We start from the raw sequence: 14,040 nt of genomic DNA on the forward strand, positions 1-14,040 counted from the left end.
TTGTTCTATAATATATAAATAGATAATCTACTTTGTTTTAACGTAAACCATTTGAAAGATTTTGATAAAACTTCAGAAATATGTACAAGAGAATGTTTGTGCATTAAATAATAAAAAAAAAATATTTAAATTAAATAAAAATTATAAATAATTAACATATGTAATTACAGAATTACAAAAAGATATGTATGTAATTTATTTTTAAGAAATAATTTTGTCCGCGTGGAAATAAAAAAAAACAAAAGTAGCCTAAGTGTTCTTCCAGACTACCCTCTACATCTATGCAAAATTTCATCGAGATCCGTATAGCCGTTTAGGCTACAAACTCTAACAAACATCCATCCATACATCTAAACTTTCACATTTATATTAGTAAGAAGTATCTAACATAGCAAAGAAGTTTGTGTTTACGCTTTACTTTAGTATACAGAAGTATGACTTACAGTTTTATCCTGCTTGTGCATAACGGGCGCGGGCGCGGCGACGGGCAGCAGTGTGAACCAGTGCGCGTCGGTGGCAGCCAGCAGGCGCGCCGCGTTGTCCGCGGAGCCGCCCGACGTGGCGCGGCTGCCCACCACACCGCGCAGCTGGCCGTGATGCAGCACCAGGCTGCCTAACAACGTCTGACAAACGGAATACCATATTTTCATACGAGCCCGCAAACTTCGTTAGCGTGGTTTTAAAAAAATGTTCGTCTTTTTCCCGCGACCATCTACTTTTTACCGGCTTTCAGTCAAAGTCCCGTCCAAATCGGTCAACCCGTTCCAGAGATAACGGTCCGGTTGCCATTTTGACAGCGCGGAATTGAAAAAAAGTAGCCTATAATATGCGGGTCTATGTCTATATGAGATTACCCGGAAGAAACATGGCTTGCGGACAGATAGACAAACAGACAAACAAATTTTTTTAAACGCGATTTTCGTTATGAGTAACGCAAATACATCATCTTCCCGAAATCTGGAATTTTCCCTTTGATATTACAGACACTCCAATTTTATTATATGTATAGATTACAAGGTGGCAAACAAGCGAGCGGCCACCAAAATTCGCTGAGAAAGCGGATCGCTTCCCATATACATCAGCAATTGCAGGGTTGCCTACCCTAAATCAAAGGAGATCATCTGATAATACAATTATAATGTATATATTTACCTGTACTCTTTGCACTGATCGCTTCAAATTAATCTGGATATAAGGATAAAAAACATCATAGTCAAACGGATCTATTTTCTGTCTTAAAAACTCGCAAATATCCTGAGAATATTCCATACATTTCTTATTCTCTCTCGGAACCATGAGCAACGTCAAATGTCTCACATCCATCAACAACTGAAGCGCACATCTCTGATTTATATCTGTCTCTTTCTCTCTTATCACATTATTGTAGTGTGCGAGAAGGACGGATGTAACTCTTTCCACGAATTCTGTATGAACTTCGTGCGGTAACGTGTGGGGGACAACTTCGTCTAAAATACGACTGATTGAGTATAAATATTCTTGTAATTTAATAGAAGGTCCCGCGGGAACTTTTATAGTCGATTCTATAGAGTTCCCTTCGTCGTCTTTTTCTTGTATTTGTATTACATCCCATTGCTAAAAAAACAATAATTTTCAATAATAGAAAAAAACTTTGAAGAAATCTAATTTTAGGAATTTAGTTGAGGGGATGATTAGGAAGGGGAAATTTCCTCTTTTTTCCGTCATTTAAACGAATTTCAAATCTATACAGCGGTTATTTCGCTATTTCGGCGAATTCAGATAATCGTTTACCATCTCATAATAAACTAACTATTGCTAATAATCGTTGCTTGTAAAAACTAACAAAAGTTCAAATCTTTTCTTTTATATTAGTATAGAAAACAATCATATTTTACTAACAGTTGTTAAAAAAATTATTACCATCATCAAATAGTCAACATTGGCTTCCAAAGTGAATTCTTGCGGCAAACATTTGATCAAATCTATCACCTTTTGCATTACAATGTCCAACCATTTGCCCCAACAGTATTGGCAATTCTCTTTCAATATTCCACTTATATTATTCCATCTGTTTATTGCAGTTTCTTCTATAATATCCGCGTTGTCTTCAGGAATATAGCACTTACGTAAGTTAGGCATAAGGTATACTATCGCTTGTATGAACCGTGCCGAGTACACCGCTGTACTCTTCCTTTGTAACTCAGTTGATTGTAAAGTTGGCTCTTCGAAACACGCTTTTATGTATTGTAACATACTAAAAATTAATACATTATTGTGAAATAGTCAAACGAATTTCTGGTTAAAAAAGGAATTGATTTTACATTAGTTTATCTTACTAGGATTATAAATGCGAAAGTCTAGATGTAGCCTAAACTACTGAATGGATCTCGATGAAATGTGTCATAAATGTAGAGTATAATCTGCAAGAATACATAGAAACACTCTTTGAAATTCCACGGAGAAGTCGCGGGCGAATGTTAGTGAAGACATTAAGATAACGTTGGAAGATTTGGAAGTTTGAAGAATTTGGAAGAGTTGGAAGAACGTTGAAAGATAACGGTGGATAGACGGCATAAGTAGAGACGTGAAAACCGTTGGCATAGCGAACTGGAGGACCGTGGCCAGAGATAGGCCGAAATGGAAAAAAATTCTGGACCAAGCCAAGGCCCACAAAGTGTACAGCACTTCACACAGAGCTACAGAAAAAGAAAGAAAAATTAACTTTACAATAATCTAATTAAAATCTTTACCTTTGTATATTTGTATCAGAGACATTTCTCAAATAAACTTCAATATCCTCCCTATCGCTGTATATCTGTTGTTTATCATCTTCTTCATAAAACAGTAATTTATTACTTCTACTTCTCTTCTCTGGATATAAATACACTTTCAAATCTTCTAGAAGCTTCTGTAATTCATCATCTAAACCTTGACAGAGTTTCTCTATGTTCGGTGTGAAGCCACGGTCTTGTCTTGACATACCTATACAAAAATGCTATTAAAAAAACCATGTTATAGTTAAACCAAGTACAGTAGAACCTCGATAACTGAAACCTCGGTAACTTAAAAACCTCTGTCTGTACTATTATAATAAAGCGTAAACACACACTTCTTTGTTGCCTAAGATGTCAGCAATCACAGCATATTTTTGAATAATTATTTTTTTTTAATAAAAAGCCCTACACTTACGTCACGCTTTAGGCTATAAATTTTAACGCCATTAAACTTTGGGGGTTAATATTTTGGATAAAAATCCTAATATAGGAAAGAGACCATAAGTTGCTGCCAACATCGAGGAGGCAAGGTTGTCATCATGTCATGTCATTTTGACATTTGCAATTGATAATTTGACACATGTAAACAATGAAATAATATTTTCATAATTTCATGCGGATGAAATCGCACGGGAACAGCTAGTAACTTAATAAAATAATATGTCCCCTTCCCCAAAACCTCTACAACTGAAAACACTTTGTGTTTCCCTTGGACTTTAACTTATCGAGGTTCTACTGTTTATGAAAACCCTCGCTTGGGGTTGTTTTAATAATTTCTTTACTGTTCACTTTTGTACTCGAGTCAGTTCCATGTTTTTAAACAATAAATGGTTATTTCTAGTCTGGCTAAATAAACCTTCATTTTTTATTCAATAGATATCTTTATGTTGTTAATAATGTTTAAAATTGATAAAACAAGTATATTGTAGCAATTTATACAATTCTCTTTTTGAAAACTTCGCGACTTCGAATGCGAGGAATTTAAATATATCTAGGAATTAATTTAATTTACTTTACTCAGTAATAACTGCTTTAAGATAATATAAGATTTCTTTAATCAATAATTCTACAAAATTACAATTATTTCCTCTATACTAATATCATAAAGATAAAAGATATTGTATATATTAAGTAACTCAATTCAAAAACTACTGGATTTTAAAAAATCTTTCACATTAGAAAGCTGCGTTATCAATAACATAAGCTTATATTTAAGGTGGACGCAGTCGCGTGCAACAGCTAGTCTACAATTAGATATTTAATCAGAATAGTTAATTTAGCTCTTAGTTTAGGTTTCTATCACTTAATTGCATTGCAACGCTAATTTTAAATATTTCTTTTTCTTTTTTTTCATTTCATTACTTATGTTTCTCATTATTTTGTGTTTATTTTTTTTTCATAATTGTAGTGTTGACAAGGATTAAACATTTTTTTTTTATTAAAACTAAGCGATACTTACCTTTCATTAGCGAATTCATAACACTGATGACGTCATTCCTTGATTCTATAACAGTTTCACCAATAAGATCCTTCCATACAAACCAATTTATATCGAATTCCTTCTCTAATTCATTATCAGAAGATACTTTAGTTAAATCAACTAGTAATTGAGTTTTAAAACCATCGTAAACTTTGAGCCATCGGTTGTCTATAATATGTTTGACTCGAGAGGTCAACAAAGGCTGGAAGTAGTGACACCACACATGGACTTCCGGTATATCTAGAGCTGTGCACACTGCACTCCAGTTTGAGGGTGTTTCTATAAAAAGTAAATTAACATCAAGTGACTACAAAGATGGTAACAAATGTAGAGATAGACCGAATATGGATGTATGGAGAAAGAGTTTGTTTAAGAGGAAAGTGAATTCAGCTAAGATGGCTGATAGACCCTCTTTTTTTAAAAATTTTATGATAATATCTAATTCTCTGGGTAATTTAAAAGTGTGGCGTATCAGGACCACGCCAAGTGGTCTATGGTCTTATTGTTTTTTTTTCAATTTCAGAACTGACAAAAGTTTATGTATGTTTTTATGTGGTTTTGTAATTTCTATTTATGTAAATTCCATTATGTTGGCCAGTTACCATAAATATTATATACATTTTTTAAATAATTTACGTTTTTCGATTTCCTAGGAGCATATAGTCCTCTTAGTAATATAAATGGGAAAGTTTAGATGGATGGATGTTTGTTAGAGTTTGTAGTCTAACCTAAACTGCTGAAGGGATTTCGATGAAATTTATGGATGTAGAAGTCTGGAAAAACACATTAGCTAGTTATTTTTCCACGCGAACGGAGTCGCGGGCATAAGCTAGTGAATTTATAATACCTATTTTAAATGCTTCTTCTCTTATCTCGTGTAGAACTTTAACTCTAGTGACATTCTGCAGCAAAGTCTGTACATTACTCTCAATGTATGTCTTCACCCATACACTCCATTTTTGTACTGATTTCGATATATCTTCCTTAGCTACTGCTTGTATTTCCTTCCGAGTTGATAATCTGGAAATTTGAACCTTATTAATATACCATAGAGTGTATTTTGCATATTATGTAGTGACTACTTGGTTTTTTTGATATGTTTATAATTTCTCTGACTTGTTATGAAGAGATTTTTATTTTAAGATGTTGGGACAAAAAGGTAATCTATACTAATATAATAAAGCGTAATCACATTACTTAGTTATTTAGGATCTCAGCAATCACAATACATTTTTAATAATGTATTTCTAATTAAAAATCCTTACACTTACAAGCTTACGATTAGAAATTTTCACGCTATTAAGCTTAGAGAATAAATAATTTTGAAAAAACCGTCCTGCGGGAACGGGATAAAAACTACAAGCTGGCATCAAGGAAGCAAGGTTACCATAGTAATGGTAATTGTTATATAAAATAAAGTTTTTATAATTCCATGCGGATGAGGTCAGAAGGGAATAGCTTGTATGACAAGCTATATTGTTTAAAGTTATAAATAAGTTATTTATATCAGTAGATTTTTTTAATAAATTGTGTGTGTAAATAAGAAGTAAAAAAATTGTATCTCACTTGTAATTAGATATAGCAGATGGTAACAATCGCAATGACGCTGTGTCACTGAACTCCACTAAATCTAATAGAGTTTTGGAATCCCTTTTGTATAAATCTTTCAGCATTTCCAACACTGCACCACCTTCATTATCTAAAAGCAATTAAAACCCTGCTTTATAATATATTTATCATAATCAACTTTAAATATTCAGTAACAGTAATGTTTTCAAATAATAAATCTTTTATTACAAAATTTAAGTCAACACATATTCTGTAAAACTTTAAAACTATTTATATAAAATTATTAACAATACTTTTATATAAATAGTTTTAACTGTGGTAGTGCCTGCTTTAACATCTTAGCACTGCAGGGCCGGCTCGCCCCCAGTAATACCACGACCACACAGAAGACAGGCGTCAAATGGAAGCAATTCCGTGTTTCGTCTGATGAGTGTGGTGCCAGAGGTCTAATTTAAGTCCCTTTCTCGTTACCACCCTTTTCTTATAAGGAGAGGATGAGAAGGGGAAGTGATTTGACAGTGGAGGAGATGCATAGGAAGTGGAAATATCCTGTTTATGTACGTCTACTCCTCCGTCGGATAAGGGTAAGCGACGCATCTGCAATTGCGGATGTCTATGGGCAGCGGTCGCTTCGCCATTTTGGCGGATTCAGGTGGCGGCATGCTCGTTTGCCACCTTATGTTATAAAAAAAAACTTACCTACAAAACAAGCATACACCAAAACAACTGTCTTCAAAACAATTTTAACTCCATTAACAATTTTCTTTTTAATCTGTGCTTTGACATCTCCTTCTAATATATGTGTCAGATCAAACTGTAGGGTGGATCGCAAACTGCTGTCACTGTGTAAGCCAATGAGAGTGTTGAGAAGTTCCACCATAGTCTGAGAGTCTAGCAGGTAAAGACTTACAAGACAAGAACTTGCCACCTGTAAGAGTCAATAATGTTTTGCTCAAGTCATAGTTTCACTTTAGGGCTCGGAGCCTATTCTAAGTTAGGACCAGACTATTCAAGTATTGGCGCACTGCGGGTTGACTTCGCACATATAATTACAGTGTTTTCGTTCACCGTAAGAACATCAAGTCAATTGTACATATGAAATTTTATATCAAAAATCATTGATACATGGCTTCAAACCCAGTATATTACAAATCAAGTGCTTAAACCCCTGACCCACAGACATTCTAGCCATCATAGTAGTACAGAATTGAAAAAAATCTTTGGTTTTCACTGCTGTGGCAAATATATCGTTTTTTTAACAAAATGCGAGGGGAATGTTAATTTACAGATGGCAGTGTATACTTAATTTATACTTACTGATACACTAATATCGACATCTTGCAATTTCTTCCTACACTCATTGATAATTGTCTGACTGAAGTTAGAGATTGATAACCATTGTTGCTGCACAATTCTCTGTATCGACTGCATACTGGGTTTGGCATTTTCACCACCTATTTGTAACTGCAACCCTGGTAATTAAAAAACTTTACTAAAATTAATTCTCATCCTCAATAATCTTAAAAACTATAACACTGTTAAAAGATACTATATTCAAAAATTATGCTTTTTATCAGACTTCCTATTCATATTTTAAAAGCTGTCTAAAACTTACAGGTAATTATTTCTTTATAATCTATAGTTAATAACTTTTGTCTTGACACTGTCCATGCAGAATTTAAAATGAAACTTAGTAAAAAGCCTATGTGATCTTCCAGACTATGTTTTTACCCCAAAACACCATTTACTTGGAACTTGGATGCAAACTCTAAGAAACATCCCTCCATCTATACTTTTTGTAATCTACAATATTAATAGGATAAAACTAAGGCGTAATAGAAATATCTTATTTAAATGTAAATTTGATTTATTACCTGTATTGATATGTCTTGCCATAATAAACAGTTGCGATGCCTTAACAAAGTCATCTCGCTCAATGCATTTCCATATTTTTTCAGGTATTTCCATTAACAATTTTACTTGTATTGCTATAACTTGTGCAGGATTTGGCTTTAATTGAAAACTGAAACAAAGGTATAAATTTTTATTCATAGTTCTAATACTATTCCATATTTTACTAGTTGTTGCTTGCGTCTTGGATGTGAAATTAAAAAGTATTGCCTAAGTTACTTAGCGATAACTTAGCTTTCTAATGGTGAAAGAATTTGTAAAATTGGCCAAGTAGTTCTTGAGTTATTTCAATGCATATAAAAATACAAATCTTTGCCCTTTATATTATTAGCCCACATCAAAGTAAAAAATGTGCCATTCAGCAAGAACCATTGAGCCAATCAGGCAATACATAACTACAATCTATCTAAATTCATGTATTTATAATATTAGTGTGAGGTATAGTTAGTAATAGTTTATATAGCTTGTATGTAACATTAAAAGCTTAATTGGGTTTTATTTACCTTGGTTTTTTAGGTTGTTCTTGAACTTTGAAGCCAACCAAATGTGTATCATGTAAACTCTTGCATGCAACTGTCATTTCATTTATATGATCTAAAGTGCTGCTTGTTGTTAATTTCATTTCTTCTATTGTGTCCGCAGCTTGGATTAAATCGCGATATCTTTCTCTAAAAAAACAAAATGCAGTTGTACGTTTTTCGTTAGTATTTTGTACACATTGATGGGTTTAAGTTCTATATTTTACAACGACTTTATACTTATTTCTTATCTTAGAAATTATTTAAAGATATAGAACCTTCACAATTGACGTGCACTTTTGAAATAACCACGCCAACATTATAAGATATAGTTCATTAAAATTTTAGCTTATAAAGTAACGGAATAAGGTGTTTAGGAAATGAAATATCCTGATAACTTACCCTACCATCGCCCTTAAATCTTCCCTCTTTCGCTCGATTTCATACTGCAATTTCTTCTGTACATGGTCTATCTCCGTGATAGAATGTGTTTGAAATAATTCTTCCGGCACAATATCTAGCAAGCTCGGTTGAGGCATTATTGAAACACTTTAAGGCATCTAATTCAACTTAATTGTATTTTTTAATTTTTTGAACAAATTCTACGAAAATCGGGGACGTCAACAATCCTACGTCAAATGCAAACGTCAGTGTCACTGTCATTTTGACATCGTTTCTGTTTAGAAATACCAAAAGAAAGTGTTCAATTTCACAATTTCCAATTCCTCAATTGGAAATTGTGAAAAATTTTTCTATATTTAATGCTTTTTTGTATGATGCAGTAATTTGATGGGCAAAAAGCGAAATCTTTATCGAAGTTGCTTTGCGGTATTAGCTGTAGCTTCAAAATGTTTTTTTCTTCAGTAACTTATCTTGTGTAATCTTCATGAAAATCAATGAATACTTTTGAGACTTCAAGAAAAGGGAAAGGTAGAAATAAGGAAATACAATTTAGTAAATAAAATTGTTTTCATTTTCTTATCATTCATATAAAAAATATACAATAACGCTAAAATTATCCACATTTAACATTGCAACATTGTTCCTTCTGTTACAATAAACTTTATACAACATCCAATACAAAGTTGACTATACAAACAGAACCAGAAAAAAGGTACAAACTTGAGTTTTGTCTATTTTACAATTTTTTTATTAAAAACTTTGAAAAAAAGGGAATTTAGAATACTAACAAATAACTTAATTGTTTACAAAGTAAAAATGTATCAAATTGAATTTATATATTTCTTTCTAAATACAATTATACTTTTATAAAAGTTGAATAATCAACTTTGCATCTGATTTAATTATGGTATGACAGATTAAATGTTCATCAAATTAACTGGACAAAAACAGTTTCGTTTTAAATAATTTACGAAAAAAAAATAACACATAAAAAATATACATTACAATTTGACAATAAAAAAACAATAAGTTCGACACATTGATATGTTTTCTTCAATTACAAAATGTTTTCATATAAATTTTAATGCTTATTTCATTATTCATATATTTACAATAAAAAAGCTACATTTATTTTATTAAATTCTTTTTAGCATGAGACTTTATACCTCGTAATAAAAATCTACTCTCCGCTGCACTGGTCTGTAAACCAAACCTACATCAAAAATTCTTTTACATAAAATCTCATGCTTAAATTAAACTATGGGCGGAAATGCACATGCCAGTAGCTGGAATACTTGTATCAAGCTATTGGCGAGTGCCAGCCACAAACAAACACTAACTAGCATGAAGTAGCTAGCACATTTGTGGTATTTACTTGATGTAAGTTGTGGGAAAGTAATAGTTTGTCACTGACACTATACTGAAGTAATGCCAGTAGCCATACCAGTATTCCAGCGACTGGAATGTGTACACTGATACAACATTTTAATCTGCCACACCGTACATCTGCACTGGACCGCGATATCAACTATGTCTACCACTATCACTATCTCTGTCTTAATACATCACTTCGTAGACTGTCGCTTTCTTGTCACCAGACCCTGTCACTATGAACTTATCGTCCGACGATATATCACAACTCAGCACCGACGACGATTCTTTCGACTGGAATACAAAAATAAAATTATATTCGTAAAACAACTGCGATATTATATTGAATTCAATTTATGGATATTTATTACTAGTTAAAACGTATTTCCAAAACGGCTTAGGAGATCTTGATGAAATATAAAATAAAATAATAATAGAATAATATTTAATCCTATCACCACTACAACACAATTAGGAATAAGAGAAAAAAACAACAAGGTAATTAAAAAAATGATGACAAACACGTAATTACAGGACCAACAAAGTATTTAAAATGTGTATTGCAATGGTGTCAAATATTTCACAGATGTAAAAATAGTCTGAAAGAACACATGATGAAATTGAGGGCAAATGGCACTTTATTCAAAAAATTATATTATCAGTAACTTATTTTAATCTCTCCTACCTCAAAATATTATGTGAAGTTTTTTCCTAATAATCTTTTTTTTACCAACACCACAATACAACACTTATTAACCGATGGTTCTACAACGTGGTATTAGATTAATACTAGCTTTCGCCCGCGACCCCATCCGCGTAGAAATAAAAAATAACAAAAGTGAGTAGCTTAAGTTCTTCTAGACTATCCTCTACATCTATGCCAAATTGCGTTGAGATCCGTTTAGTAGTGTCGACTACAAACTCTAACATCCATCCATCCATCTAAACTTCGCATTTATAATATTACTAGCTCTCGCCCGCGACTCCTTCCGCGTTGAAAAAAAACAAAAGTAAGTAGCTTACGTTCTCTTCCAGACTATCCCCTACATCCATACCAAGTTTCATCGAAATTTTGTTCATCCGTTTAGGCTACAAACTCTAACAACCATGCATCCATCCATTTAAACTTCGCATTTATAATATTAGTAAGATTACCTGGAATATACTAGCTCCGTACGGCGTCCGCCACGCGTTGAGCAGATTATCTTTCCCAGTGGAGACGAACCAGCTGCCGGCCGCCGCGAACTTGAGCGCGAGCACGCAGCTCTCGTGCAGCAGCAGCTGGTAGCGGTCCGGCTTGCCGCAGTGCAGCACCTCCACCTGCGAGTTCTCCATGCCCACTGCCAGCCACGAACCTGGTAAGGGATGAAGATTTCAGTTATATTCGCTTTAATATTCATACGAATGTAACACAAAGGCGTCAGATGTATAGTCTGTGTGTGCTTATTGGAGGCCTAATTTTAGTAATTTTCACTTTCCACCCTATTCGTATAACGATAAAATGGGAAGAGAAAGTATTTAGAGTGGGTAGAGAAAGGACTGGGACGCATATTTGGGGAAATATCCTCTTATATGCTTTTCTGTTGTTTCAACATCAGCAACGTATCTGCTAATGGTCATAATCTATGTGCTTCACTATTATGCCGAATTCCAATAGCCACATGTGAAAATAGATATCCCTAACTAAGTGTTATGCCTTTGATTCTTGTCCACTACAGTTGGAAAGTACGTTCAATAACTTAACGCCAAACTATTCCACTCGCAAGCGAGAATAAGTAGCAAAGTGTGAACACTAACTGGCAAGATTGAGTCCATAAATATTACGCCATGTGTACACTACTGTCCAATGTACTGGTCTAAGTCCCTCAGTGAATGTAAAGTGAGCTTTCGATGATGATGACAAGAGTAGGCTTCAACAACTTGACCCCACACTATTCCAGTTGAAAGCGAGAATATATAGCATAGTGTAACCATTAACTGGCAACATTAAGTCCCTAAATATTATGCCTTGTGTACACGACTGTCCACTGTACTGTTCAAAGTCCCACAGTGGATGTATAGTGAGCTGATGATGATAATGATGATGCCATTACCAAAGTAGGGTTCAATAATTTGACCCCACACTATTCCAGTTGCAATCGAGAATAACTAATATAGTTTGAACACTAACTGGCAACATTGAGTCCATAAATATTACGCCATGTGTACACTACTGTCCAATGTACTGGTCTAAGTCCCTCAGTGAATGTAAAGTGAGCTTTTGATGATGATGACAAGAGTAGGCTTCAACAACTTGACCCCACACTATTCCAGTTGAAAGCGAGAATATATAGCATAGTGTAACCATTAACTGGCAACATTAAGTCCCTAAATATTATGCCTTGTGTACACGACTGTCCACTGTACTGTTCAAAGTCCCACAGTGGATGTATAGTGAGCTGATGATGATAATGATGATGCCGTTACTAAAGTAGGGTTCAATAATTTGACCCCACACTATTCCAGTTGCAATCGAGAATAACTAATATAGTTTGAACACTAACTGGCAACATTGAGTTCATAAATATTATGCCTTGTGTACACGACTGTCCACTGTACTGGTGGAAGTCCCGGAGTGGATATAAAGAGAGCTGATGATGATGATATTACCAGTAGGACAGTATCCTAGTGAGAATATCTGGCTGTTGAAGTCGTGCTGGTGCAGCTGGCGCCCCTCGCGCAAGTCCCAGGAGCGCACCGTGCTGTCCAGCCCGCCCGTCCACAGCCGCGACCCGTCCGCGCTCATGTCGATACACGATGCGCCGTCCGTGTGCCCTACACAACAAGCTCTTATATAAACTGTCCTAAGTAACAATTTGTAATATTTGCAAAATTATTTTGTACTAGCTTTCGCCCGTGACTCCGTCCGCATGGAATTAAAAAAATAAAAGTGAGTAGCCTATATGTTCTTCCAGAGTATTCTCTAGATATATATCAAATTTCATCGAAAATCGTTTAAGCTACAAACTTTAACAAACATTCATCCATCTATCTAAAATTTCGCATATTAGTATGATTTATATTAATTTAACAATTAGATAATATAACTCAATCCCACATCTTAGTGGGGTAAGCAGATGATTTGGCTCGATTCTGACATCTCTCATTTCTACATTAATCCACATCTGCAAGCATGTCGGTTTCGAGTGCTCTTACTGATGTATTTAATCAACGAATACTATTGTCTTCGTTAATTAGAAACGTGACATAGAAAAGCAATAATTTTAATTTCATGTCTGAGTCTATCTACACGTCTTCGTAACTATGTTTTGCATGTGTTAATAAACATTATGTTAAATCATTATAATTTAAAAAACGCAGGGTAAATTAAATTATTATCGCAATACGATGGAAATTCAAATTTCTTATCTATTATAATTGTAACGTCTTACCTTGGAATTGTCTAACTAATGTTTGATTATGGAGATCCCACACAGCGATATGACCATCTGAACAGCAACTAAAGCAAACCTGGAAACATATATAAATATATGAACTTGAGTGGTCAAAATATCAACGGAAACTAAATACAGTCGTAAGCCACACATTTGAGATTAAGTATTTGTTACTTATTTTTAAGTTTTAGAGGCTTAGTTGACGGTGAAAAAGATCCCAGAAAATTGGAAGACCATTAAATTGTAAAACAAGATTAAATTAATTTTTAGGCACGGCCGATAATGTCATTGAGGTTTTTGGATATAAAGTAACATGTATAGTATAATATAGGAAATTAAAAAAAGTTTCAGAGTTAGTACAGTTTTCGGTGGTAGGACCCGCTTTAACAACCTCGCACTGCAGACATACCACACAGAAGACAGGTGTGAAGTGGGTGCAATTCCGCATTTCGTCTGATGAGTGTGTTACCGTAGGCCTAACTTTATTCCTTTTACCGTCTTACCCTTTTTCTCATAAGAATAGGAAAGAGAACGTGGATTTACGGAGACGCATAAAAAGGGGAAATATTGTTTATGTGTGTCCTCGCTTAAGGGTAGGCGAC

At 34.2% G+C, this 14,040-nt stretch overlaps 2 protein-coding genes across 2 annotated transcripts in view; both read right to left on the reverse strand.

Moving 5' to 3' along the window:
• LOC106111598 (conserved oligomeric Golgi complex subunit 1) overlaps nucleotides 1–8,770 on the reverse strand; it is a 9,995-nt gene extending 1,225 nt beyond the window's left edge. The window contains exons 1-12 of the mRNA XM_013293732.1: nucleotides 8,634–8,770; nucleotides 8,217–8,381; nucleotides 7,677–7,825; nucleotides 7,120–7,274; nucleotides 6,502–6,730; nucleotides 5,800–5,932; nucleotides 5,081–5,253; nucleotides 4,213–4,512; nucleotides 2,730–2,961; nucleotides 1,900–2,233; nucleotides 1,153–1,593; nucleotides 444–623 (exon numbers count right to left, since the gene is read on the reverse strand). Of these exons, the coding sequence (XP_013149186.1) occupies nucleotides 444–623; nucleotides 1,153–1,593; nucleotides 1,900–2,233; nucleotides 2,730–2,961; nucleotides 4,213–4,512; nucleotides 5,081–5,253; nucleotides 5,800–5,932; nucleotides 6,502–6,730; nucleotides 7,120–7,274; nucleotides 7,677–7,825; nucleotides 8,217–8,381; nucleotides 8,634–8,770 (2,628 nt within the window). The remainder of the gene's footprint in view (nucleotides 1–443; nucleotides 624–1,152; nucleotides 1,594–1,899; nucleotides 2,234–2,729; nucleotides 2,962–4,212; nucleotides 4,513–5,080; nucleotides 5,254–5,799; nucleotides 5,933–6,501; nucleotides 6,731–7,119; nucleotides 7,275–7,676; nucleotides 7,826–8,216; nucleotides 8,382–8,633) is intronic.
• A 411-nt stretch (nucleotides 8,771–9,181) lies between these two features.
• Nucleotides 9,182–14,040, reverse strand: part of LOC106111517 (protein groucho-like) — a 14,674-nt gene continuing 9,815 nt past the window's right edge. Inside the window, exons 13-16 of the mRNA XM_013293635.1 lie at nucleotides 13,436–13,553; nucleotides 12,654–12,818; nucleotides 11,160–11,359; nucleotides 9,182–10,298 (exon numbers count right to left, since the gene is read on the reverse strand). Coding sequence (XP_013149089.1) covers nucleotides 10,191–10,298; nucleotides 11,160–11,359; nucleotides 12,654–12,818; nucleotides 13,436–13,553 — 591 coding nt within the window. The 3' untranslated portion in view covers nucleotides 9,182–10,190. The remainder of the gene's footprint in view (nucleotides 10,299–11,159; nucleotides 11,360–12,653; nucleotides 12,819–13,435; nucleotides 13,554–14,040) is intronic.

Source organism: Papilio polytes, unplaced genomic scaffold (assembly GCF_000836215.1).
Source record: "Papilio polytes unplaced genomic scaffold, Ppol_1.0 DF824158.1, whole genome shotgun sequence".
Classification (NCBI taxonomy): domain Eukaryota; kingdom Metazoa; phylum Arthropoda; class Insecta; order Lepidoptera; family Papilionidae; genus Papilio; species Papilio polytes.